Source organism: Podarcis liolepis (assembly GCF_965112155.1).
Source record: "Podarcis liolepis genome assembly, chromosome: Z".
NCBI classification, from domain to species: domain Eukaryota; kingdom Metazoa; phylum Chordata; class Lepidosauria; order Squamata; family Lacertidae; genus Podarcis; species Podarcis liolepis.
The window spans coordinates 32600803-32626710 of record NC_139570.1 but is presented as its reverse complement, the minus strand read 5'-3'; the positions used below and the strand labels follow the sequence as shown (position 1 = coordinate 32626710).

Sequence of the window (25908 nt, the reverse complement as noted above, 5' to 3'; positions counted from 1 at the left end):
GGGGGCAATCTCCCCACAACTCTCTGTACCCTGTACAAATTACAGCTCCCAGGATGCTTTGGGGAAAGAAGCCTTGAGTGTTTGAAGCAGTATAGCACTGTGAACGTGGCCTCAATTTTACAGTGGAAATTAGCCTTTGAAGGGCCCTGTTGCAGGTCTGCACCAAGTAGGCAGAGCTCAGCAGTCGCACCAGCAGGGCCTTTGAGGGTTAACAAGGCACTCTTGTGGGCCCCTGGCCCTTGTAGACTTTATATGCCAGCACTGACCCCTTAAATCAGGCTCACTGGCAGCCTGTGCAGTACTTTCAGGACCCCTCAGTTTGGAGCTTCCCCACAATCCCAAGGCCTCCCTTGCACTTTCTTTTGTGTTTTGTTTCTATGCCTTGCAGCCACGAACAGTACGAGGAGCACTGGCAGTATGACCCCCGTTTCACCGCCAGTTTTGATGACCTAGAGCCTCGCCGGAACCTCTATGGGGACGAGTTTGACCGACACAGTGTTCACAGTGAACAGTCTGGCCACAGCCTGCGCAGCTCCCACAGCCGGCGGAGCAGCTTCAGCTCACGCTCCCAGCAGGTAAGACTTTGGCCTGTCTCTGGAGAATCACCTGGCAGCACGAAAGAACCCCCAGTGCTGCAGTCTGGGTTCCCCCCTCCCCCTGCACTAGCTGTGCCTCAGCTGGGTCTCGCTGATTTCTCTCTCCACCTCCACCACCAAAAGAAACTGTCCCAGGATTGTTGTTATTGTATTTATTTATATCCCGCCTTCTTCCCTGACAGAGACTCAAGGTGGCTTAAGGATAAAATAAGAACAGCTACAAACCTATGTGGGAGGTGGAGAAAATAATTTAAGAAGCAAGTAAACATTAACAGAAACACACACGCATATATATGATTTATTAAGGCCTACAGATAATTACAATAAAGATGTCACGGCACCAGCTCTTTCTTAATAAAGATATGATGATGATGATGATGATACTGATACTATTAATACTATTAATACTATTAATACTATTAATACTATTAATACTATTAATACTATTAATACTATTAATACTATTCTTATTGATGTTTAATGTTTTATATCTTGCTTTTCTCAGAAGTTGGGATTCAAGGCTTCCAAAGTTTAAAAACATCATTGTAAAATATAAAGTAATAAAAGGATACTAGTTAAAAACAATACAGTGGACACTCAGGGTTTGAATGTGATCCGTTCGGGGTGCACGTTCGCAACCTGCAGTGTTCGCAACCCACATCTGCACACGTGCAGGTTGAGATTCAGCGTTTATGCGCATGTACAGCTGCCGAAACCCAGAAGTAACCCGTTCCTGTACTTCCGGGTTTCGGCGGTCCGCAACCCAAAAAAACACAACCTGAAGCGGCTGTAACCCGAGGTATGACTGTACATCAAAACACATTTAAAACCAGCAGTTAAAAGCTGAGTTGGCTCCGACAGCAGCCCAGTGGTTAGCACCAGCTGCACCTTAATCTTCCAAAGGCCTGTCTGTACAGGGAAGTCTCAGCCTGCCAGCAGAATTATAGGAAGGAGGGAGCCATCCTGACCTCTCTTGGGAGGGAATATCCTCAGGGAGCAACTGAAGAAACTTCACTCTCTCTCACGTCACCCCCAACCATTCTTCTGATGTGGATGGCACTTAGAAGGTGCTCGACTGAGGATATTAGAACCTGGGCAGGTCCTTTTGGTTTATTAGGACAACCTGGGCTCTCACTTGAAGGGCGGTGAGTAGCTTGTACCTTGCCATTTCCTCTGCTCAAACACTGGCCCTTAAGCACTTCTTCCTTATGTTTCCCTTCCAGAGCCAGCTGTATCGAAGCAACCATGACCTGACAGCCGGCACCTATGAAGCGAATCACCAACCAGTCTCACTCCACACAGAGTATTCCTATGACCACTTTGGCGAGCAGTCCCCTTTCATGGACAGCTATGCAACTCAAGCTGCGTGGATGACTGTGGAACAAGGTAGCACCTGGGCGGCTTCTTGGGTTTTATGCATCCAGTAAGGCGCAAACAGAGAGCCGACACCTGCCAGATGTTTGTTCTTAACCTGCCTGCCTGTTTCCTTCCCTATCGCAGCCCCTTCAAGGCCTCTGCCACCTGAGAAATTTTCAGTGCCCCACGTCTGCTGCAGGTTCGGTCCTGGGGGCTACCTGATCAAGGTCCTGGCGAACCTGCCTTCGGAGGGGCAGCCAGCTTTGGTTGAGATCCACAGCATGGAGGTAAGGGAGGGGAAGGCTTGCCTCAGCTGTGCTCCACCCAGGACTCTGTGTCTTGCTATTGTTAATGCTACAAAATCGCTCACTGCCTTACCAAGTTTGCAGGCTAAGCCATCCTCTATAAAACATTGCTCTATTCATTTATTTGTTGAATTTATATCCCACCTTTCCTTCAAGGAGCTCAAATATGAGGCCTAAAGTGGTGGAATGAACAAATTATTTAGTTGGTGCAAAAAACTTAAAATGGAGCTTTGTTGGAAGAGCTTCTATTTATTTGTTGAACTTGACTAATCACGACTCCTTTTAAACAGTCAGAATAGAGGAGGAGGCTTTCTAGGAAGCTTCCGGTTCATGCCCAACTTTCATTGCTGTCCTTGCTGGTCACACACTTGAAGTGCCAGGTGATCTGGGACAAATGTATTTAATAATAATAATAATTAATAATGCTTAATAATACTTAATGTGTGTAAATGGCCAGCTCGTTTTTTAAAAAATCATGATGATATGCAATGAAACAAAGCTTGCCATTAATTTCACCAAGCCTTCTAAAATATTTATCCCATTGCTTTTCTATATGTGATGTGGTTGTAAACTGTACTTTATATTAATAATTGTGTGTGTGTGTGTGTGTGCGCGCGCGCGCACACACACACACAATTGTTTTCATGGTTTTTATTTGTAGTTACCTGTTTTATATATGTCCTTATATTGAAAATCACTTTGGCTTGCCTCATGAAATAATAATAATTATTATTAGTATTTACCATGACATTTGTCACTTCAGGGGTATATTTTAGAACCCACCCTATTTCTGTGATTGTAAGCTGTTTTAAACTGGTTTTCATACTGTGTTTTAGTGTTGTAATCCTGCCTGGGACCTTTGATTGATGAAGGGATAATACATTACTATTGTTGTTATTATTAATAGTTATGTCCCCCTGAATTCAGCAGAGCCCATTCCCCCATTGCTGAGTTCCCTAACTGGTGAGTTCAGCAGGGTCTAGTTAGTGCTGCCTTCAGTGTAATGAGAGGCATCACAGACCCTGTCCATGATTCTTCCCTCTGCTTGCCTTGCAGATGGTGATGCAGCGCTCTTTGGAGCAGGAGGAGATGAGAGCCTTCCCTGGCCCCCTCACCAAGTACGTGAAGCACTTGCCTTTTGTCACGTCGGAGGTTGCTCCGAGCTGCCTCCCTTGGAGGCCTAGTTCCCTGCCTCACCACTGCTTTCTCTTCTCCTCCTTATAGAGAAGAGACTCACAAAGTGGACGTTATCAATTTTGCCCAGAACCAAGCCACCCGGTGTTTTCAGAACGACACTCTGATCGACAAAGAGTCTGCCCGGCTCCTCTGGGACTTCATCATTCTCCTGTGCAGACAGAATGGGGTAAGAGTTCTGGGCTTCCTGCTAAATATCTGAACCTCTGAAATGCTTAATATCCTGCAGATTAATCCTTCCACCTCTCTGTGCTTTCAGTTTTATGGGATGGTTGCAGTGATGTACAGGGAAAGGCATGCCATCCCACCTTGAGCTTTGAAAGAATGCCTGAATGCAGAGCTAAAGAATGATAATCACTCTTTGGGTATAGTCTACCAAACAGTTAACTTTACTAAACAAACCAAAAGTCACATGTGGCTGAGAACTCAATTCCTGCAGTTTCTGGGCTAAGGGGGACCAGCTAGATGTTTCTCTCCCCACCCCCTTGCCAGCTTGTGGGATATCTCCGTCCAAGCTGCCCTTTTGAAAGTGTGTTGCTGTCCACTGCTTTCCTTGCAGACAGTGGTGGGCACAGACCTTGCTGAGCTCCTGCTGCAGGATCATCGCACAGTGTGGCTCCCAGGGAAATCACCCAATGAAGCAAACCTGATTGACTTCACGAACGAGGCCCTGGAGCAGGCAGAGGAGGAGTCTGGAGAAGCCCAGCTATCCTTCCTCTCAGACAGCCTCATTGCCACCATTGGCAACCTCGAGAAGGAGACAGACCGGTTCCGGGAGCTCTTGCTCTATGGCCGCAAGAAGGTGATGGGCTAGGGATGGCTTATTTCCTTCTTTCTTACATGACAGTAATACGTATGTATGTGTGTAAAATTTTAGTGTTGTTACTGAACCAAAGGTGACAAAAACAGAGAACTACGACTCCCAATTCTGGAGATACTTTAATCTTCATTATAATAGTCATTTCCACCTTACAATGGCAGACATTTCTGTAAAAGGAAGGGAGAAAGTGGTTAGCATGACATTAGTGCAAACTGCTGGGGACTGGTCCTGTTTTGTTTTGCGTTTGTTGTGGTGGTGATGTCCCACCAACTCTCCAGCAAAAGCGTCCTTGTGTATTCTTCTTCTTTGCCAGTCATAGCTTGCATGTTGGGTTTTCAGTGATGGCAATACACCACACCCTTCTATACCAAGATGTTGAAGTAGTCCCTTTAAGGTCTTTCTAGAATCTGGCAGTGACCCTAGGTGCTGACACCAAAAGAAATCCGATTAAAGTTTTCTCAGTCAAATGCTGGTTTCTTCCTGAGCATGTGTTGGAGTGAGGAGGAGAGCTATGGGTGCTGAGCCCACCCCAGGGGAGATCCATGCCCAGCTTGACATGTTTCTGTCCCCCCCTCTCTCTTTCACCAGGACGCTCTGGAATCAGCCATGAAACACGGGCTCTGGGGCCACGCTTTGCTGCTGGCCAGCAAGATGGACAGTAGGGCTCACGCAAGAGTGATGACCAGGTAAGAGATACCTACTTCCATGTGCACTCCCAGCCCTCTTTCCAGTGAACTTCAATACATTTTTAAAACTCTACTGCCGTCACCTGGTTACCCACACCTGTTCTTATCTCTTGCCTGGAGTAAGCCAATAAATGCACTTACCACAATGGGTACATGTTCTCTCTCCACTATCAGAGGCAATATGCCTCTGAATACCAGTTTCTGGAAACCATAGGTGGGGAGAATTGCTGCTGTTTCCTCAGGTCCTGCTTGCAGGCTTCCCATCGTGGACATCTGCTTGGCCACCATAAGAAGGCTGGACTATACAGACCATTGGCCCAGTCTAGCAGACTTCTTATGGGTGGCTTTAAAAGGGGATTCACCAAATCGAAGGAGGAGAAGGCTATCAGTGGCTACTAGCCACAATGGCGTTGTTCTGCCTCCACTGCCAGAAGCAGTATGCCTCTGAATACCAGTTGCTAGAAACCACAAGTGGGAAGAGTTGATGTTGTGTTCAGGTTCTGCCTTTGGGCTTCCCATTGGAGCATCGTGTTGGTTGCTGTTGGACCGGCATGCTGGACTTGATGGGTTCCCTTTGCTTGATCCAACTGCTGCTGCAGGGCTCTTCTTATGCCTTCAAAGTGCCATTGGACTCTCTTAATTTCTCCTTGGAAAGACCCCTGACTTTGTGTGTTCTTGGCTTGTCAGGTTCGCCAACAGCCTCCCAATCAACGACCCCCTGCAGACTGTCTACCAGCTCATGTCCGGGAGGATGCCCGCAGCATCCACAGTGAGTTCTGAGTGAGAGCCTGCCTTGTCCCTGCCTATTAGAGGAGGCCACAATTCCTCATTGGGCAAAGAGCTTTCAGTTTTGTGCGTGCTTAAACAGGAATGCACTGTTATGTTCTCCCTTAGCAGCCATGCAGTTTGTGAATTTGTATTCCTCAGACTTGCAGTGGCTCATCTTATTTTATATCTTTATGCCTCCATTCACATTAGTCCCGAGGCAGTGTGCAAAACAATTGTAAAAGCAAAACAGTAAAATCACAGTACAGTGTTGTTGTTTTTAATGCAGAAGCAAATTGAAAGGCAGAGGTAAAGACTTAGCAGTGTACTGGAAAATTCATTTATCCTGTCTTTCTCTCCCTGCCCCCCCCCCCCCTTCTAGTGCTGTGGAGATGAGAAATGGGGAGACTGGAGACCCCACTTAGCAATGGTCCTTTCCAACCTGACAAATAACATGGAGGTGGAGCACAGGACGATCACCACCATGGGCGACACGCTTGGTAAACCACAGAAGCAAATCCCACCGATGGAGATTGGGGTGGGAGGGAAGAGTGATCAGTCTCTGGGAACAGAGGGCCCCTGGGCCTCAGTCCTCTCCTGCGCCCGTTTTAAGGGATGCATTTTGTCTTTTGCCACAGCTTCGAGAGGTCTCCTAGATGCTGCTCACTTTTGCTACCTGATGGCTCAGGTTGGATTCGGAGTCTACACGAAGAAAACAACTAAGCTGGTTCTGATTGGCTCAAACCACAGGTGGGTGGGGAGGAATGGGTTGCTGTGAAGCCCTAAGTGTAATAAATTTATAACCCACTTTCTAAAGAGGGGTGAGCCTTCACAAAGCGGCATGCAAACACCAAATAACCAACACAAACACAGTTTCAAATGCATTGAAGCAGCGACCCTTCATTATCACCATTTTTTTTAAAAAAAAGAGCTTTAAAGCTGCCTCTCCCTGACTCAGGGTTGTGGTTGTTGTGCAGGAAAGCCTTGCCTTTGTGTACATTTTGGTATGCACCTATTGCTGATCCCTGGGCCAATTGCAGCCTTGCTGAGGGACTGTGGCTTGTCTCTCTGCCCCTGTCCCAAGTTTCTAACTCTGAGGCCAAAGGAGGGCTGTGGCAATGAAATTTGCTGATGGAGCTAATTAAGGGGTGCCAGAGGGTCTTGCACCTTTTTCTGCCTCCATATTCTAAATGGCCTTCAATTCAAGTGCCTGTGTCTCATTCACAAAATATTTTCCTATCCCACCCCCTTCTGTTTACCTTTCAGTTCACCTTTTTCAAAGTTCTCCACCAATGAAGCCATCCGAAGGACAGAAGCCTACGAATATGCGCAGTCCCTGGGGACACAGCCATGCTCGTTGCCCAATTTCCAGGTTTGGGGCGCCTCCTGTCTTCTCAGTCTCCTGGGTGATGGCTGCTCTTTGTCCCCTTGTTGTTTTGCAGTGGTTGCAAATGCTTGACAGCTGTTGTCCCCTTTCCACTTTGATCTTGCTTATAATGTGCAACACAGCTCAAGTTCTGAGAAAGCATGGAAAAGGAGCACCTTGCCCCTGCAGTTCAGGAGCCTTTCTTGGGAATGTGTGCTGGAGGAAGCTCCTTTTGGGCTTGTGTGTGCTGGGGGCGGTGGCAACTCCCAGCCCCACCTCCACCACGCCTTCTGTGCCACACAGCTTCAGGGCAGGAGAGAGGGAGGGGAAGCAAAAGCAAAAGATGGGAGTGGCCACAGAAGCTGGGAAAGGAGTGTTTCAGGTTGGATGCATGGAGCTGTGGAGAGATCAGATCATTTTTTTATACCATCACAGACTTGCTAAAACAAGAGCACACACAGGATAAATCCTGAGCATGAAAACATCCGCTTGCTTAAAATGCATTGTAATACAGGTACAAAGGATTTAGCAAAAGATAGAAACATAAGATAAAAAAATTGCAGCTAAAATGAGAGCATTGCCTTAGAATCCTAGAATTGTAGAGTTGGAAGGGACCACAAGGGTTATATAGCCTCCCCCCTTGCAATGCATGAATCTTTTTGCCCAGTGTGGGGCACAAACCAAACAACATTGAGATTGAAAGTCTCTTGCTCTGCTGACTGAGCTATCCCTCAGATCTTGAGAGACATTTGAGCAGAGGAGAGGAACTTGGCCACTAAGCCTGTTCTTTAACACCTGCTGAAAATATTTCTGTTTTGCCAGCCCTACATGGGCAGTTAAGAAGACATCCTTCCACAACTGTTAATTGCTGTCTTATTTCTAACTTTTTAATGGCTTTTATTGCAAGCTTTTAAGGTTTTATTGTTGTGACCCGTTTTCATTTTTTTAATGACACATTGATCATACAAATACCTTCCTTAATGAACTTGCTTGCATCAGCTGAAAGCTATTCCAGGCACGATCCTGGTGTCCTCGAAGGGTGTTTCCTCATAAGGGGGGCAAAGTCCCCTGTTACATTCCTCTCTATGAAGGTTACATGACCCAGACATGAGCTGTTGAGAAGAGTCCGGAGTGAGTGCCAGGGCAGGGGCTGGGCGCTAGACACCTTGTAGGTTTGGGCTGCTTGAGAAGAAATGACAGCTTTGAGGTTCTGGAACATTGGTGCTGCTTGTGCAAGCAGCATGTCTAGGCCAGGCACCCTCATGCCTTTAACTGCTGCTGCTGCTGCTGCTGCTGCTGCTAAGGCCATGCTCCCAAATCACCTAAGATTCAAAATCCTCTTTCTTACAGGTTTTTAAGTTTATCTACGCCTGTCGACTGGCCGAAGTGGGGCTGGCCGCACAGGCCTTCCATTACTGTGAAGTGATTTCCAAAGCCATCCTCAAGAACCCCTGTTACTATTCCCCGGTCCTGATTAGTCAGCTGATCCAGGTACAGTATATTGGGGGTAGGGGGAGGTTCAACTGCCTTTTTCCAGTGCTGTGTGTCTTGGTTAAGGTAGGCCCCTCCGAACACAACACACAGCCCTCTCCAATGTTTCTATGAGCAGTTAGTCCCTGGATATCTTCAGTGGAGAGGGAAACATAAAGTTAGAAATGACTGCAGTCCGTGCTTGAATGCAGCATATATTCTGGACTTGTCCCAAAATTTAGAACATTCTGGGAAGATACAGCAATGAAAATTTAAGTAATACCTGATTATAATTTACGTATGGATCGTCAGATTTTGCTATTCAGAAATGTTAAAGAAACTGTACTAAGAGGACACGGAATTGATGCAACATCTCTTGCCTGCTGCCAGAATTATTATCTGTCATGACTGGGGAGGAAATGAGAACACCATCCATGAGGAATGGATAACTAAAATCTGGGACATAGTTAACATAGTTATGCTCACATATATAGTGAGAACCAGAGAGGGCAGGCTAAAAGATAGTGTCTTCCTCAGGAAATTGAGCCTTTTTATAATGTACTGAAGTAATAAGGTACAGTACAGGAGAATGTTAACCCATTTCTGTCACTTGAAACTTTGTGATGTTAATTTATTATGTTGGATTTTAGTATGTAAATTTATTCCTACATGTTTAGCTATCCCGTTCTACTTTTGTCTTATTTAGTTTTATTTGGCATCCGCTATTATACTTTGTTATGTATTACTATAAATAAATATATGTAAATCTTTTTAAAAGTGGTTGCAGTTGCCTGCCCCAACAGAGCAATCCCAGAAGCTCCCTCCTCTCTGTCCTCCTTTGACCATTTCCAATGGTTTTGCTTCACAGATCTCTCCTCGGTTGCGGCTCTTTGACCCTCAGATAAGGGAGAAACCTGAGCAGGAATTTTTTGATGAGCCTGATTGGTTGGTACAACTTCGAAGCTTAGATGGGCAGATCAAGGTGAGTATGCTGTCCTCCCATAAGTTCAGTGTGTGAGATTCCCAAGCATGTTCATTCAATCAGTGTAGCCCTGCTTTGTGCAGTATAAACAGAAGTGAGCTGAGGGTTTCAGCTGAAAACCTTTCCCTTATTTTTAAAGAGTTGCTTGGAAACATTAGCAGCCTTATACCTCATGTTTCTCAGGAATACTAAGAAACAAACAAACAAACAAAAAACAGTGCAGTTTTGAAATCAGTTTTGAAAGGTTCAATCCACCATCTTGATTCAAATTGGCATCCTAGGGTCTCCAAATATAGACCAAAACTTGCTCCTTGATCTCAAGAACCATTGTACAAAAGAAAAAGAACCCTGTCTGTAACCCTGAAGGGGATCCATTCTGTGTAGACAATATTGAGCTAGATGGGCTCAATGCTTTGACTCCTTGTAAGGCAGTGACCTGTGCTCCTCTCTCTCTGCCTAAGGGATGGAGGTCACAGAGGGGCCTTTAACCTAGAAACCTTTTGCAGTGGTGGTCTTGGGCCTAGCAAAGGGAAACATGTAGATATGTCTGTCAGTCGAAAACTGCCATCTTTGATTTTTTTCGTCTCCCAGGAGGGCGGGATTGCTTACAGCGCAGGGAGATCCACACCTCAGCAATATGCCTGCAGCACACCAAGCTCTGAACTGGACCATGTCAGTCAAAGTGAGGGGATGGGGGCTGGCTATGAGATGCTATCCGGCTCTGACAACCCACTCCTGGCCTCCTTGCTTCCTGGCACAGGTCACTCTGTGCAGCCGAGTGTCCAGCTGATGCCTTCCGGTGAGTGTTCCTTGCCATTGTTTCATGGGGCAGGGAGAGGTCAGAGATGGGGCAGGGAGAATAAGAAACAACAGTGAACTGCAGGGTGGGAACCATTTGTCAGCAGTGTCCACTGTTGGAATGTGGTGGTGGGCTCCCCAGGACCCTTCGTGCTCCCAGTTTAAGGCCTTGTTGTGTTTGGTGTTAAGTACATCAGAGGAGCCCTGATGAGTCACTCCAGTGGCCTAACTAGTCCAGCTTCCTGTCCTCACAGTTGCCACCCAGAAGCTGCAGTTGGAAGCCCACAAGCAAGAGCCGGATACAGTTGCTCCTTCCAACTGTGAAGACAGCACATAGCCATCGTGGCTAGTAGCCATTGCTAGCCTTCTCCTCCTCTGTGCCAGTAGTCATCACTTGGTTGGGGATCCAGTTTGCTCTTTTTGTTTATGATGTCTCAAGGCACACAGGCTGCCTGGGTGGAGCTTGTTTCCACAACCCCTGCAGTTCATTGGTTTGCTGGCAGGTCATAGATTTGACCTGCCAGCAGCCACTGAGCTGCTTCTGGCCATGCAAATTGACCCAAATATATTCTCATCCATCAAAGAGGGGTGGAATATTCTTTGGATTGATAGTGAGTTGTTCTGGGCTCCAGTCTGTTGTGGGTTACAAACATCCTAGATGTCCATTTACCTTCTTTGTCACTCCCTCCATAGCTCCCCAGGCCATCCTTGACAGCTCAGTCACTGCGGCACCTTCTTCCCATTCAGAGGCTACTGGCCATACGCCTTTCTACCCTGCGGCTCCTCCTTCTACAGGGCCAGGACCCAGCTATGCCCATGCCTATGGAGCCGAGCAGAACCCTCCATACCCCACGATGGGGATGGTGCCACAAACAGGCCCATCCTCTCAAGCAAATGATCTTCAGCTGCAGGAGCAGCTCAACCAAGATGCAGGTTTGTCTTGGCATTGTGGCAGGGGCGGGGTGTGACAGAAAGGGGTCTCTCTGCTTTTTTCCATTCTTGGAGAGCTGCACATGTTTCAAAGGTCCCCATCACTTGCTTGTGTCCTGCATTGCAAAGTTACGGTCACATTGGGGAGTGCCGTACAATATGGAATGTCCACACCAAAATATCATAAGAACATAAGAAGAAACCAGCCCTTGACCAATGTTCTGAACCGCAGGCCCAAAGAAGGGCTTGTAGGAGTGGTTGGGTGCAGGGACACTAAAGAAGAATGTGAAAAACATCAGAGTGGCCAGTTCTAGAGAAGGTGTAGACTTACAGCAAAGCAGCCTGCCAGTTCTCCTAACCTTTGCAGATGCAGGATAGACAACATAGCAAGCGGATGGCTTCTCCACACCCAAGCAAACATGCGTACATTCTTCATAAAGCAGCATATGTCATTTCTCCTGACTACATGAGGGCATTGATGGTAGATACCTAAGTCTTAAAGATAGTTCCCCTTTCTGGGCTCAGAGCCCAGCACCCAAGCCTCACAGATAAGGGTAACATCAAAGCATCATTAGCCTCTATAAAAGCAAGTGACTGCAAGCATATGTGAGCTCATTGCTGCAACAACTACCAATTAATTGTGGGGTTATCTTGACAGCCATTAATTGTAGGGTTATCTTGACAGCCAAGATGTCATTAGCAAAGCTTCTGAAACAATTCACCTTTGATTCAACACAACCAGTAGCCCATCTCGTTCAGTATCCTGTTCTCACAGTGGACAGTTAGATGCCTTTGGGGAAACTCTGAAGCAGGATCTGAGCACAGGAGCTCTCTCTCCTCCTGTAGTTTCCAGCAACTGATGCTCAGAAGCACAGCTGCCCCCAGCTGTGAATACAGAGCATCGTGGCCACCCTGACTAGTGGCCATTGCTAGCTCTCACCTCCATGAATTTGTCTAGTCCTCTTTAAAGCATCACCCTCTAGGTTGATGGCCATCACTGCTTCCTGTGAAAGCAAGTTCAGCAAACGTTGAGCTGGTTTATCCATTGATGCAATTTAATGATGCAGTCATTTTTGTGCCTCCTTCCAACCCATTGCATACTCATCCTGATCTGTCTTTTATATCTGCCTCAGGAGTGCAGGGCGGCTCCCAGGAGACTCAAGCTTGGAAGGCCAGACCAGAGCCCAGAGAGGATGACTTCTATGGGAAGATGGCAAGCATGGTATCCATTCTGCTCTTACTCTTTTTTTAACGTTTTGTTTTGTTGGGAGCACATAATGGCCATTAATTTGGAGCCAAATTCCACCCATGACCCTGTCTGAAAGCTCTGTCCTTCCTTCCTCTCCAGTTTGTAGCTCAGGTTTGTACGAGGGCCAAGCAAAGGGGCATCTGGAGGTCTGCTTCTGGGTTCTGCTTTCGAATCCATTGCTTGGAAGTGCTATCCTCCCAGCTAGCTGTGCTGACGATGAGTGTGTGGCCATCCTCATCTAGCACACGCATAAAAGTGTTGTACCCAACGTTAACCCGATACTCAGAGGAGACCCAGTGAAATTAATGGGACATGACTGATTTAGGCTTATTCATTTCAGTGAGTCTACACTGAGCAAAAACTTTGTTGTATACAGCCCAGAAAAAAAGGTCTGGTATTGAAGGCGTGCTGTGAATCCCCACCCTTGTTTGTGTGTGCTGTGTGCATGCTCACACGCCAGGGGCATGCTGAAGCAGAAGGCGAGGTGGCTCATTGGTAGAGTGCCTGCTTTGAATGCAGAAGGACACAGATTCAGTCCCTAACAGCATCTCTGGGTAGGGATGGGAAGGACTCGCTGCCTGAAACCCTGGAGACAGCACTGAACTGGATGGACTTGGTATAAGGCAGCTTCTCATGTTCCTAAGACTGTTTGTTTGGCAGAGTAGCCATCTCTGTTTTAGGTGTGTGGGCCAGATTTTCTGGACACCTCCCCCCCCCCAGGATAACCTAATCCTCCTTTCCACACAGTCATACTGAAGAGTGGCCAAGAGCAGAGAAGCCAGGGGGTCAAGGGGGGAGTCCAGTCAAGACCTGCTACAGGCGTGGAGCTCCTATAGTCTTCTGGATATTGCTGAACTGTTGTTATAAACATTAATTACCCGCCCTTCACCCTAAGGTCCTTGGGTGGGTTGCAACTTTAAAACACAATATTAAAAGCAGTTTAAAACAACTGAAAACTTGCAACTCCCATCATCACACTTGCCACATTTGCTGGGGCTAATGGGAGTTGTAGTTCAGCAATATCTGGGGGGCCAAAGGCTCCCCACTCCCAGCCTGTTGTATCAGGCTTGCCATACAGCTTTTGCCTTCCCACTTAACAAGCTCAACTTGTGGCTGAAGAATGTGCTGGTCTGACTCTGCATCCGCTGTTAGTAGGTTGGCTTAGCTTGCTTGTTGATGTACTGGCTTTGTGTCTAAGCAGGGCTCGGGCCGACGATCCAGATCCACCTCCCAGTCTTCTTCAGTTCACATGGTATGCCATGCGCAGACTCCCTACCTCTGTTGCTCTGTCTGTCTGTCTGTCTGTCTGTCTCTCTTTCATTCCTCCCTTTAAAAAAATATCTCACTCTTTCTTCACACCTCCATGCTGCATTGGAACTTTTTCTCTGCCCTGATGAACCTTGGGTTGTGTCCAACTAAGTTCTACTCAAGAGTAGACCCACTGAAACTGACGAACCAAAGTTAACAAAGCTGATCAACCAAAGTTAGTCAACATCCATCCATCCGTCTACAGTGGTACCTCGGGTTACAAAAACCTCGGGTTACAAACACTTCGGGTTACAGACTCCACTAACCCGGAAGTAGTACCTCGGGTTAAGAACTTTGCCCCAGGATGAGAACAGAACTCATGCAGCTGTGCAGCAGCAGCAGGAGGCCCCGTTAGCTAAAGTGGTACCTCAGGTTAAGAACAGTTTCAGGTTAAGAACGGACCTCCAGAACAAATTAAGTTTGTAACCAGAGGTACCACTGTATTTCAGCGGATCTGCTCTTGAGTCAGACTAACAGGGGACCCAGACTAACAGGGGACCCACAACACCTCTTGGCACCTGCTGAAGCTTCCTTCTCTTTTGGCATTGTAAAGTTATCCTGGTTCCTTTTGTAACAATTGCAGGGCTTCGGGGTGCGATCCCGGACCACCTCAGAATCCTCTGTGCACTCTGTTGGGCGCGAGAGGCGGAACTCTGCAGCCAAGCAGCCCTCCCCGCCCCCACCGCCCATCCCAGAAGGGAAGCCAAGCAAAAAAGAGCCTGAGCCTCGGAAGGTAGGCCAGCATTCAAGGTAAAAGTAGCAGCTTCATCTCTGCCCCCAGCTTTTCCAGTTGGCTGGGTTTGTTGGGGGCGGGGCCATTGTCTTCACCCTCTTGCAAGACTTACCTTTCTTTTCTTTTCCCTGCAGAGTGGAGCAACGTGGCTTGGCTGGCTGATGGGGAAAGGCAAGAACGAAGCTCACCTCCCTGATGATAAGAACAAATCGGTAGGTCTACGCTGAATCCCAGTGGTTGTGAGTCCTTAACTGAACATCTGCACAGCCTGCCTGGTTTGCCTCCTAACCAGTTCCTATGTGTTCTCCTAGATTGTCTGGGATGAAAAGAAACAGCGGTGGGTCAACTTGGATGAACCGGAGGAAGAGGTAAATACTGGGCAGAGCTGCAGTTCCCAGAGTTCCCTGTAAAAGGGGGATTGGCTGTTCAACCATTTTGGAAGCTGTAGCTTTGCGAGGGGTCTAAGGAGGTCTCCCAGCAACCCTTAGCACCCTGAATTAATTCACAAAATTATTCAGGAGAAGCAGTGACTGTCCAAAGTGGTATCACAGTGCATGATGTGAATGTGACAGATAGTCTGGGGTCAAGCAAAGAGCAGAGTTTAGTTCGTTTTCTTTCGTAATGCACCTGCCCCAGGAGGTGGCCTTGGTTTCAAGGGTCTGTTTTCCTCCTACTTCCAGAGCAAGCCACCACCTCCACCTCCTTCAGGGTTCCCTCAGGTCCCTCAAGCAGTTCCCTCTGGATCAGGAGGACCTCCCAACAGCTCCGTAAACATGTTCTCCAGGAAAGCAGGTAACTGTTCAGGTGTGAGCTGTGTTCTGGGCATTAATAGCATGTACAATAGACGTGTTTGTTTGTTTGGGTCCTTGGCAGAGGATTCCATCTTTGCCAGTCGTTATAGATGCAAGAAGCTGCATGTCAGGTCTGTTACCCTTACGCAAAATTATGTGCGAAACAAATAATTACTAGGCAGGGATTAGGCAGAGAAGTGTGTGTGTGTAATTATTATTTGACAACTATTAACAATAATCCACAGAACTACAGTATTTCCTATTTAAAATACCTTGCATACCTCAAAAGCTACTTGAATCTGCTCTCAGAGTAGGCAGTTACTTTCCTGACAATAATGTATAAGGGGCAACCAGTTTTCCCAGATTTTATTTCCATATTCACTTGCAATTCTTGCTCTTGGATAAGCAGTTATTTTTTGCCATTATGACCAAAGGCCAGGTTTTTTTAAACAAAAAACAAAAAAAACCTTTGTTGTTTTTTCAATATAAAGTGAGTAGTTTTAAAAACAGTGTAAAAAAACAACACAGGAATTGAAAGTAATACAGCGAAGGTGGCTTCCTAACATCAAGGGGCAGGGAGTTCCACAGGGTAGGTGCTGCCACACTGAAGAATTGGTTCTTTGCAAGTGTGGAATGACCATTACGTGGCTATTCTACTGGCACGTGTTGTTCTCCGCACTTCACACTCCCAGCGTTAGTGAGCTTGAATCCAGCTGTCCTGCTTAGAGTAACTGAAAATTCATTTATTTATTTAATTTATATGCCACCTTTTCCTCCAAGGAGCTCAAGGCAGTGTATATAGTTCTCTTCCTTCTCTGTTTTAATCCTTACTACATTAGATTGATAGGTAGTGACTGTGACCCACGGTCACACCTATTGAGCTTTATAGCTAAGTGGGGATTCAAACCCTAGTCTCTCCCAGGCCCTAATCCAGCACTCTGTGAATGAATGGACCTAAGTTAATAATGTCCATTAGTTTTAATGGGTTTGCTTGGACCCTTGCTAATGTGATTATGACTATTTTTGGAGGGTGCTCTTGCTTCCTGGTTGCCCTCACCCACCCACTCCCTGTTCTCTACCTTCAGACTCCATCACTGCATGATGATAAGCTTTCCTCCTTGCCTCTTTCCAGCAGGAAGCAGAGCCCGGTATGTCGACATCCTGAACCCTGGTGGGGCCAAGTCACCCAGTGGTGGTGCTGCACCCCCTGCTCCATCAGACCTCTTTGCTCCCCTGGCCCCCATGCCCATCGCAGCAAACCTCTTTGTCCCAAACTCAGGTGAGTTGAGCCTGGAGAGGCCTCTCCCTGCCCCACCTCCTCTGCCTCCCTCACTTCCTCTTGTATAACTGTTTGAGCGTCAGTCTTATTCCTCTTGTATGGCCTCTTTCTTGTTCTTTAAGGAAAGGAGGAAATAAAAGTGTCATGAGTTTTCACAGTCTTCATGGGAACTGCCATTTGGTGGGTGGATTCGCCAGCAGCTATAAGTATTTCTCGCTCTCTTTAGGTGCCTTGGGTTTAATAATAATAGTTTTAAAAAGTGGGATTTGAAGGTTGAACTAGATGACCCTTGGGGTTCCCTTCCAGCCCTACAATTCTCTGGTTCTTCCTTGAAATTTGAAATTTCCTTTACCAGTTGACTTGATGTTTGAACAGCCAGCACTAGAGAATATATTCACTGATTGATCAGTAGATCTAAAAGAGTAAAAGCCAAGGTGCTAAATAAACAATTCTACAATTCTACAACATAAAAATGAAAATACTAAAAAACATATTTAGAGTAGAGTATACAATATGAAGCAAACAATCTTTTATGGCTTCACAACTCTGAAATGTAGACACTGTGTAGAACATCCCATTAACAAACAGCAATTCGTCTCCCCACCCCACCCCTATTCAGTTTAGAGGGTGAAACTTTTTATCGCAGACAGCTGTTTTCTGGCAAATCATGGAAAGCTCTAAAGTGCAGAGGTGGCTAATTTGTTTCCCTCCAAACAACGTTGGACTCAAACTCTCATCAGCCCCTGAGTCAGCATGGCTGATAATCATGGATGATGGGAGTTGTAGTCCAGCAGCAGGTGAAAGGTCTACTTGCTAGTCCCACCTACTCTCAGGGGCAAAGAGGAGTTATCCTTTGCTTGTGGTCTTTTCTCCTTGGAAAATTGGCTGCTCAGTCTTGGCCTCTCCCATGCGAACCTTTGGGTGCAACCACCCTGTCTGAAGAGATGCAAAGCTTGTTTTGTGTACTAACTTACTAACTTGGGGTCTCTCTCCTGCAGTTCCAGAGGATCAGCTGCCTTTGGAGGAGAAAGGGGCGGGAGGGCAGCTGGCGCCAGGAAGCCAGAGCAACCCTGGAGTGGCTGCAGAACCCTCAGTAAGTTGGATTTGCAGTGTTAACATGTTCTCAGAGAATATTAAGACTGCCTGTGGCTACTAACTTGATGGATATGTTCTGCCTCCAATGCTGGAGGGGCAGTGTGCCTCTGAATCAGACCACACATGTGGGGGCAGTGCTGCTGTTGTGCTCAGGTCCTTCCTGTGGCATAACAGGCATCTGGTTTGCCACTGGGAGAACAGGAGGCTGGAGCAGATGGGCCCACTTTGGCCTGATCCAGCATGCTGCTTATAAGTCTTTAGGACGTTACACTACCCTTGTTGGGGACTGATATGGATTTGTCCCATAGCAGGATTTCTGTTTTAAGAAAAGAATTTCGTAAAATATCTATTTTTTTCAAAAGCCTATTGATCTTTGGATTGTTGGTAGCATTTTGCTGGGCCTTTAGGGTCCCATTCCCTGGTTTGTTCTGCCACCTAATTCTGCTTCTTTGTTTTTCTCCCTGGAGTACTTAAATTCTGCCGTGTTGCCACCTGGCTCTGAGCTCCCTCCCTCCAACCCAGAGGACTCCCAGCCTGGAGAGGTAGGTCTGCATGGCCAAGTGGGTGGGTGGGGGGACCTCTACAGGCAAGTCCTAAACCATTAGATAAAGGGACAGCAGGAGCAGGTAACCAAGCCATGAGCAGATTTGCCCCTGGAGTTTCGTGTTGCCTCTAAAATCAGAACCAGGAGTAGTTGGCAGAGGCTTTTCAGATCTGTTTTTGCATTTGGAGGTAGTCATCTTCTGAAATCCAGTTGCTGGAAATAGCAGGAAGGGAGAGTGTTCTTGTGCTCAAATCCTGCTCTTGAACTTCTCTTTGGGGCATCTGGGTGGCTACTGTGTGAACAGGAGGCTGGACTAAATGCCACACCTTTGGTCTGTTCCAGCAGGCTCTTCTTACGTGCTTTCAGGCTGGGCAGGAGGTGGGCGTGGAGGATGCTAATTGAACAGGTCTCTGCACAAAAGAACAGAGGAGGCTGCCTTATCATTGGCTCAGTATTGTCTACACTGACTGGCAGTGACTCTCCAGGGTTTCCATACAAGAAGGGACATTTCCAGCCCTGCCTGGAGAGGCCATGGGGGCCTGTACCTGGGACCTTCTGCATGAAAAGCAGTTGCTACCATTGAACTGTGGCCTTTCCCCACAGGAAGGAGGTTGTGGAAGAAGTTTCTTTTTTTATGTGAAAAGGCAGGGTGGTAGATTCTCCTCTTTCTCCCTCTGTGCATGTGTGTGATTTATCATATTAAATGCCATGCAGATGCATAACCGTAACCCCACTAGATTTACAAATCGTAGGCAGGCACCATTACCAGCTGCATCTTGGGTGTGTTTAACCAAAGAAGTTACTCTCCTGCCCTTTTATTTTTTATTTCTGCAATTTAAGCTAACTTAACCTCCTTTTGTAATTCATATCATTTAACCATTGGTGCTGGAAGGTCCTTTCTCCACCACATTTATTGAAAATAGGAGAACAGAGAGCTTGAGGCAGAAGCCTGCATGATGACTTTTTGATTCCCTTTTTTTGTGTGTGTTGTTGTGTGTGTGTGTATGTGTGTGTTTTTGCTGTTTTGTAGCTTTCGCGCTCTAGCTCAATGAGCTCATTATCACGTGAAGTAAGCCAGCATTTTAATCAGGTACATTTGGCTGGCCATCCTTCCTTAACCCTGGCTCTCTCCCTCTTTGAGTTCTCTCCTCATCCTCCCTACCCTCCATCTCTCTCTCTCTCTCTCTCCTCTTTTATGTTTGCTTTACTTTTTAATCCACATCTTCTCCTACCTGCATTTCATGGGACTAACATGAAGCCACAAAGATGAAGTATTCCTCCTTGCCTTTAGAGAGTTGCAGTTGTGATCCAAGTTTAGCTGGGCTCCTTCCTCTCTTAGTAATCCTTCCCTTTGAGAATTTTGACTGCATTGGACATTCCACCTCTTTCTGTGGGGGACGGACACAACTTACTTAGTCTTTTCTGGAAAAAAAAACCTCAGGACCGAGAACTGGGCTTATTCCAGTCCTCAAAATATGGTGGTGACCCCCCCCCCATATTTATTTGTTGGAATCTTGGACCAGCCTTCCCCAACCAAAAGCATTGAACTACAGATTAAAGGGAAGGCTGATTTAGACAGTGTTTTGATTTGAATATTCAGGGCATTGTACTTCAAACAGGAAAAGCATAAAGATAAACATGATGAATCTTTAAAGCTTAACAAAAAGAACATTGAAACCAATTTAACAAATACTCAAGAGCAGCATTTAAGAACCCAGCAAATTAAACTCTACTCATGTCAAACACTCAGATATGAGTTTTTACTGCCCTTCAAATACTATTGCAGCGGCTTCCTCTAACCTTGGTGCCTTCCAGAAGTTGCTGGACTACAACTTCCATGGTCCCTAACAGTGGGTGGGCGTGATGGCAGTTGTAGTCCTACATCCTCTGAAGTGGAGTTAGCACCATAATGCTGAAGGCTATTGTACAAGGGGAGTGATACTTGGGGACCTGGAACACGCGCCATCCCCAAGTGGACATGTTGCTGTTCTGCTTAAAAATAATTCTCTCTGGAAGTCCTTGATTCCCTGGGCAAAAGAGGGAATGTGGCAGACCAAGGTTTTTACAGCCACTGCATGGTGGTGCATCAGATGTACCAAAAGTGCTCTGGTCTCTGTGTGATGCTTTGCAGCGGAGGTGTTTACCTGAGGAGAGCAAGGCTGGAGGTTCCGCCCACAGGGCCAAGACGTCACTAGCCGCCTCTGTGTGGTGGTTTGTTTTGAAAATTTATAAACAGAACAGGCACTGTTACAGGTGCCACATAATACCCATTTCCCATTTGTAAGAACTCGGATCTCCTAGTCAGGTAGCACCAATGCACTTTGGAACCCCCTGCCTATTGATGTCAGACCTTTCCTGTACTCTTTTCAGCACTTGCTAAAACATTCTTGTTTAGATGAGCCTGCCCAGATGTTTAGAAAGTTGATGCAAGTTTTAATCTGTTTTTAGTCTACTGCTATTTTTACATTTTTGAAATTCCTAAATTGTTACTGTAAATTCTTCTTAGTGTCAATTTTATTCTTTTATTTTATTTAATTTTTGGTAAACCGCTTTGAGCTTTTCTTTTGGATGTGAAGGCACAATCTGGCTGCAACATCTGTCACCCCATTGGTCACCAGTGTTTTCTTTTTACAGTTGAGAGGTGTATAATTTTTATGAAACAAGCAAACGGGTCTGGATAGCCTTGCTGAAGCAGAAAAGTTTTCAGCAGGTGTCTAAAGCAATAGAGCAAGAGGGTGCCTTCCTAACACCAATAAGCAGGGTGCTCCAGAGTTCCTGCCACACTAAAAGACTGAATTTTCACAAATGTGGAATGGATGCTGTGGTGCTTCTAACAGCGCAATTTCTGAAGATCGAAATGATCTGATAATAGAGCTGTCTGGGTTAAGGCCTTTTATGTTTGGAGGAGCCTCCAAAGCAGGTTTTCTTCATCTGGGCCTCTAGCCTTTAAAATGCAAGGAGCGCAGAAGTCTTTCCCCCAGCTCTGTGAGGGAGAAGCCAAATGCTTCTTATACTTTCGTGGGGGGTGGGGGGCTCCTCTGATAACATGAATTGGGGCGAGTCCACCATGCGTTTCTCAAGCAAGGCGTAAGCCTCACTAATGCAGGTTGCTGGCTGGTGCTTCCTCAAGCAACTGGCCACCATTAACCCCTTCTGCTCTTCCTCCCGCATGCCCCAAGCAAGCAAGTCATTTTGGGTCTGTGCATGTGCCTTGGTTTGGCGATGACCCTGCACTGCTGCTGCTGTTGACAATGTGGGAAACTCCTTGAAGCGCTGGGGGGGGGGGGCGAGAATGCGTGGGTTTAGTTCCTTTTGTGTGTGTGTCTTGTGTGTTTCCATCCATGTGTAACAACAAACTTCTGTTGCTCTGCACCTACTTGGGGGCGCTGGCGGTGTTATGCAACCTCTTCCTTCCATCTGTCAAGTGCACAAAATGAACTTGGTAAGAAATGGTGATGCCTCTTTTTGTTTGCATCTCACTAATGGAAAGCTCTCCTTCTCCACTGCAGCCACCTTCAGGAGGACCCCCAGCCGGCACAGTCCAGTTTTACAACCCTTCCCAGTTTGTGCAGGTAACGTTGCTCATTTCTGGAAACACACAAAACACACATGTACATGCCCCCAGGTAAGGGAGATCCTCCCTCTTCTGCCCATTCTACAGATGAGAGTTATGAGGGTCACAGAGGAGTTGTTGCAAAAACATCCCATAATTTACATGCTGAGCAAAGCCTATATTCTTTTGGGGGTGGGGTGAGTAAATGGTCAAGAGCAGGGGGTGGCGGGAAACCTTTGGGCCTCCAGGTGTTGCTGGACTACAGCTTGCCTAAGTTGGCTTGGCAAATTCTCCCTAGGTGTTGTGAGTGTGTGTCCTGCAACCACTGACCAGGAGATGTTTCTTTGTGTCTCACCTCAGCCCACAGGTTTGCTTGGGGGATGCTTTTGCAAAAGCCTTTCAGCTTTGGGGATTCAGGTTGATTTGGCACAGAATTCCAGATGCTTTGCATTTTGAGTTTATCTATTCAACTTGGAGTCAAAGGGAAGTAGTGTTCCCATACATTTATGAAAATGTCCCTGGTATGAACTGCCCTGAGACATACGAGAATAGGGTGCTGTACAAATTTAATAAATAAATAAAATGTTCTGTTTGTGGGTTGTTGATTTTTTTCTTCTCTTGCGTAGGTAGAAATTGGATTCAGCTTTGTTTTTTCTTGTCTTTTTCCAGTCTGCTGCAGCTTCAGGAAACTCAAGACATGGCAGAATTGGACAGAGAAAATACCCCACCTTAAAATAGCACCCAGCAAGTCTGTCACCTGGGCCGTCACACATGAATTTACAAAGAATTTCTCAAAATCCCATGCCACGTACAGAATCTGTCCTCTCTCATATTGAGGGGAAGATTCGTTTTGGTGGCTTTTCCCACTGAGACTCTTGACTTGCATCAGTCATCAAATGCACCCCGTTATGTAAAAGCCAGCTGGAGTGTTCTAACTCCAGAGAGAGAAAAATCCCCAGTAATGAAATGGCTACTCTCTGCTGCAAGAATCAAAAGAGAGGTGGGGAGAGGGCTGTCCTCCCTCCACTCTTTGGCTGACTTTGATTGGAATCCATATATTCTTCAGTGGTTTCTGAATGCTTTAGGAAAGGGGAGCTCTTTCCCAATATTTAGGGGGATATTTGTCACCTTTAACATTGCAGTTTGTGGCCTTACAGGGATTGGGGCACAGTTTTATGCATATAAAACCACCAGCCTGCATTTGTTGCTTATCCTGAAGCGTTTAAGATATATTTGGCTGGGATTTTTCTTGACATATTGACCTTTCTCCCACAATACACCTCCTCCCTTTGAGTGGGAGGCAGGAAACATAGCTCATCCAAATAGATATATGTATAATGAATTAAAAAAGGAAAAAGGAAAACTGTGATTTGTAATTAAAAATTAATTGGAAGTGGATTTTCTCTAGTATGTATGTAGTTTGTGTTTAGGCTCCTTCTGCAGCCACTGTATAGTTAAAAAAAACAACTCCCAGAAGCTCTTTATATCATAGATGATGCTCTTCTCTCTCTCTCTGGCGATTCCTCTTGAAGTGCAATATATCTCTCTCTTTCTCTTTCTCTCTCAAACTCTTGGTTATAAATCTCTAAATTAATGCAGTAATGGTTTAAAGGTTGTTGTTCTTTAAGTGGGGGAGGGTCTTTCTCTTACTTCATGATCAGGATCACTGTGGTATTCTATTGAATCAAGCAGATTTTGATTCAGCCAACCTTCCCTTTGAGGTAGGCCACACTCACACCCTCTTAAGCTTGACAGAACCCCAACAAGAGGGAGACTTAAATATTTATTTATGTGCTGGGTTAAAATTTGCTCTGGTAGTGATGGAGCCAATTCACTCACCCACCACAACCAATCATGCTGAAGAGATGAAAGAGATGTTAAGTTGGAGGCATTGTTATGCAGTGGTTCAGCTCCTTCCTCCTGCATCATGTCCAGAAAGGAGTGGGAAGTGAATGGACTCCTGGGCACTCACTTGTGGGGTGCCTCAGGTTTCTGTCCTCTCCCCCATGCTTTTTAACACTGAAACCACTGGTAGAGATCATCAGGGGGTTTGAGCTAGATGTTCACCAATATGTGGATGATACCCAGCTTTACCTCCTGTTTAAATCAGAACCAATGGAGGTGGTAAACATACTATGCGGGTGTCCAGAGGCAGTTGGGGGATGGATGGCGGCTAATGGATTGAGGTTGAATTTTCACAAGACAGATGTACTGTTTCTGGGGGACAGAGGGTGGGCAGGTGGGGAGGATTCCCTGGTTCTGAATGGGGTAACTGGACTCCTTAGACCAGGTGTGCAGCCTGGGAGTCATTTTGGACTCACTGCTGTCCATTGAGGCATAGATCAACACTGTCCAGGGCAGCTATCTTATCAACTCCATCTGGTACACAGATTGAGACCCTATCTGCCTGCACACTGTCTCGCCAGAGTGGTACATGCTCTGGTTTTCTCCCGCTTGGACTACTGCAATGTGCTGTATGTGGGGCTACCTTTGAAGGTGATTCGGAAGCTACAACTAATCCAGAATACGGCCGCCAGACTGGTGATGGGGAGCAGCTTCTGGGGCCATATAACACTGACCCCAAATTACGGTATATCTACATTGGCTCCCAGTATGTTTCCGAGCACAATTCAAAGTGTTGGTGCTTTAAAGCCCTAAACAGCTTTGTCCCTGCATACCTGAAGGAGCATCTCCACCTCCATCATTCAGCCCAGACACTGAGATCCAGCTCTGAGGACTTTCTGGTGGTTCCCTCACTGCGAGAAGTGAGGTTAGAGGGAACCAGGCAGAGGGCCTTCTCAGCCTTGGCACCCTCCCTCTGGAATGCTCTTCCGTCAGATGTCAAAGAAATAAACAATTATCTGACTTAGACAACATCTGAAGGCTGCCCTCTATAGGGAATTTTAAATGTTGGATCTTAATTGTGTTTTAATTTGTTGGAAGCCATCCAGAGTGGCTGGGTAACCCAGTCAGATGGGCAGCATATAAATAAATCATTATTATTATTACTGATTTATGAATATTGACTGGAGTCTTTATGGGTTAAATCCACATATTTGGAATCTGGAAAGCCTTAAATATATGACGAAGGGATTACTTGTGTTCAGGAGGAATTGTTAACGATCCACATTCAAGAGCCCTGGACTTTTTGCTGACAGTGTGATGATGGCTGCTTCTTTTTTTACCTTCCAAGTCTTCTCAAATACTTGTGCCCCACTGGCCATTCTGCCCTTTTTGTGCAGCTGTCTCTGATTCTGTGTCTTTTCATGTGGACCCGCCAAAACATGTTCTTAGCTCAAGAGGTTTTCCTTGGCACAGAGAGCCTTCTCCCTGTCCTCTCTAAATGTTAGAATCAACACACTGTACATTCTTTAAAAAATAAAATATTTTGTGCTCTGAAGCACGTTTCACAATTTACTTGGCTTGTGGTTATTGGGGGGAAAGGCAGAAGAATTGGGGTTCTCAAAATATATCTCTTCCAAAGGGGAGGGGCTGACCACAACAACAGAAGACCCTACCATGCACCACAGTAGAGCCATAGGCATCTCCCCCTCAGCACCATGTTTTAAATAATGCTAATAAAAAAGCTGGAAAACTAGGATTTCCGTCTGCTCAGAGCAGATCTACTGAAATCAATACACTGCCGTTAGTCGTGTCCAATCAGGTTCAGTGGGTCTGCTCTTAGTAGAAGCTAACAGTGGATACAGCCAGCTGGAGCTTGTGGCTCCTTCTCAGCCTTACCTACCTCACAGGGTCAATGTGATGATCGAAGTGGGAGAGGGAGACCATTGTTTGCTGCCATCAATTCATGGGTGGGTGGGGGAGTTGGAACATAAATGTAGTAAATGAGTAAAACTCTGAGAGGAGCAGGGGGAGAGCTGTGGTCCTTCAGGTGTTATTGGACTACAGCTCCCATCACGCCTGGCCATTGGATGTGTTATCAGGGGCTGATGGGAGTTTGAGTCCAGTAATCCCAGGAGGGCTACAGAGGTGCTCCTGCTTTTAAAGTCTTTCAGCCCAAGGCTGCAGTATGGGACTAACGTAGGGATCCCTCACACAATGTACCACGGACACTTTTAGGGGTTCTC

At 46.3% G+C, this 25908-nt stretch overlaps 1 protein-coding gene across 12 annotated transcripts in view; it reads left to right on the top strand.

Annotated features, from left to right (window-relative positions):
- SEC16A (SEC16 homolog A, endoplasmic reticulum export factor) overlaps window positions 1–25233 on the top strand; it is a 36652-nt gene extending 11419 nt beyond the window's left edge. The window contains exons 6-32 of one of the 12 annotated variants that reach the window (XM_083484914.1): window positions 389–575; window positions 1820–1982; window positions 2097–2239; window positions 3314–3375; window positions 3482–3620; window positions 4011–4253; window positions 4860–4957; window positions 5645–5726; window positions 6105–6222; window positions 6361–6472; window positions 6989–7094; window positions 8439–8579; window positions 9427–9540; window positions 10132–10339; window positions 11086–11271; window positions 12402–12490; window positions 13719–13769; window positions 14409–14558; window positions 14693–14770; window positions 14870–14926; window positions 15239–15350; window positions 16482–16628; window positions 17627–17721; window positions 18191–18265; window positions 19298–19357; window positions 21777–21839; window positions 22490–25233. In XM_083484914.1, the coding sequence (XP_083341040.1) occupies window positions 389–575; window positions 1820–1982; window positions 2097–2239; window positions 3314–3375; window positions 3482–3620; window positions 4011–4253; window positions 4860–4957; window positions 5645–5726; window positions 6105–6222; window positions 6361–6472; window positions 6989–7094; window positions 8439–8579; window positions 9427–9540; window positions 10132–10339; window positions 11086–11271; window positions 12402–12490; window positions 13719–13769; window positions 14409–14558; window positions 14693–14770; window positions 14870–14926; window positions 15239–15350; window positions 16482–16628; window positions 17627–17721; window positions 18191–18265; window positions 19298–19357; window positions 21777–21839; window positions 22490–22558 (3148 nt within the window). In that variant the 3' untranslated portion in view covers window positions 22559–25233. Of the gene's footprint in view, window positions 1–388; window positions 576–1819; window positions 1983–2096; window positions 2240–3313; window positions 3376–3481; window positions 3621–4010; window positions 4254–4859; window positions 4958–5644; window positions 5727–6104; window positions 6223–6360; window positions 6473–6988; window positions 7095–8438; window positions 8580–9426; window positions 9541–10131; window positions 10340–11031; window positions 11272–12401; window positions 12491–13715; window positions 13770–14408; window positions 14559–14692; window positions 14771–14869; window positions 14927–15238; window positions 15351–16481; window positions 16629–17626; window positions 17722–18190; window positions 18266–19297; window positions 19358–21776; window positions 21840–22489 lie in introns of all 12 variants that reach the window. The other 11 variants (XM_083484913.1, XM_083484910.1, XM_083484911.1 and 8 more) reach the window with 11 other exon arrangements.
- The last annotated feature ends 675 nt before the right edge of the window (window positions 25234–25908 follow it).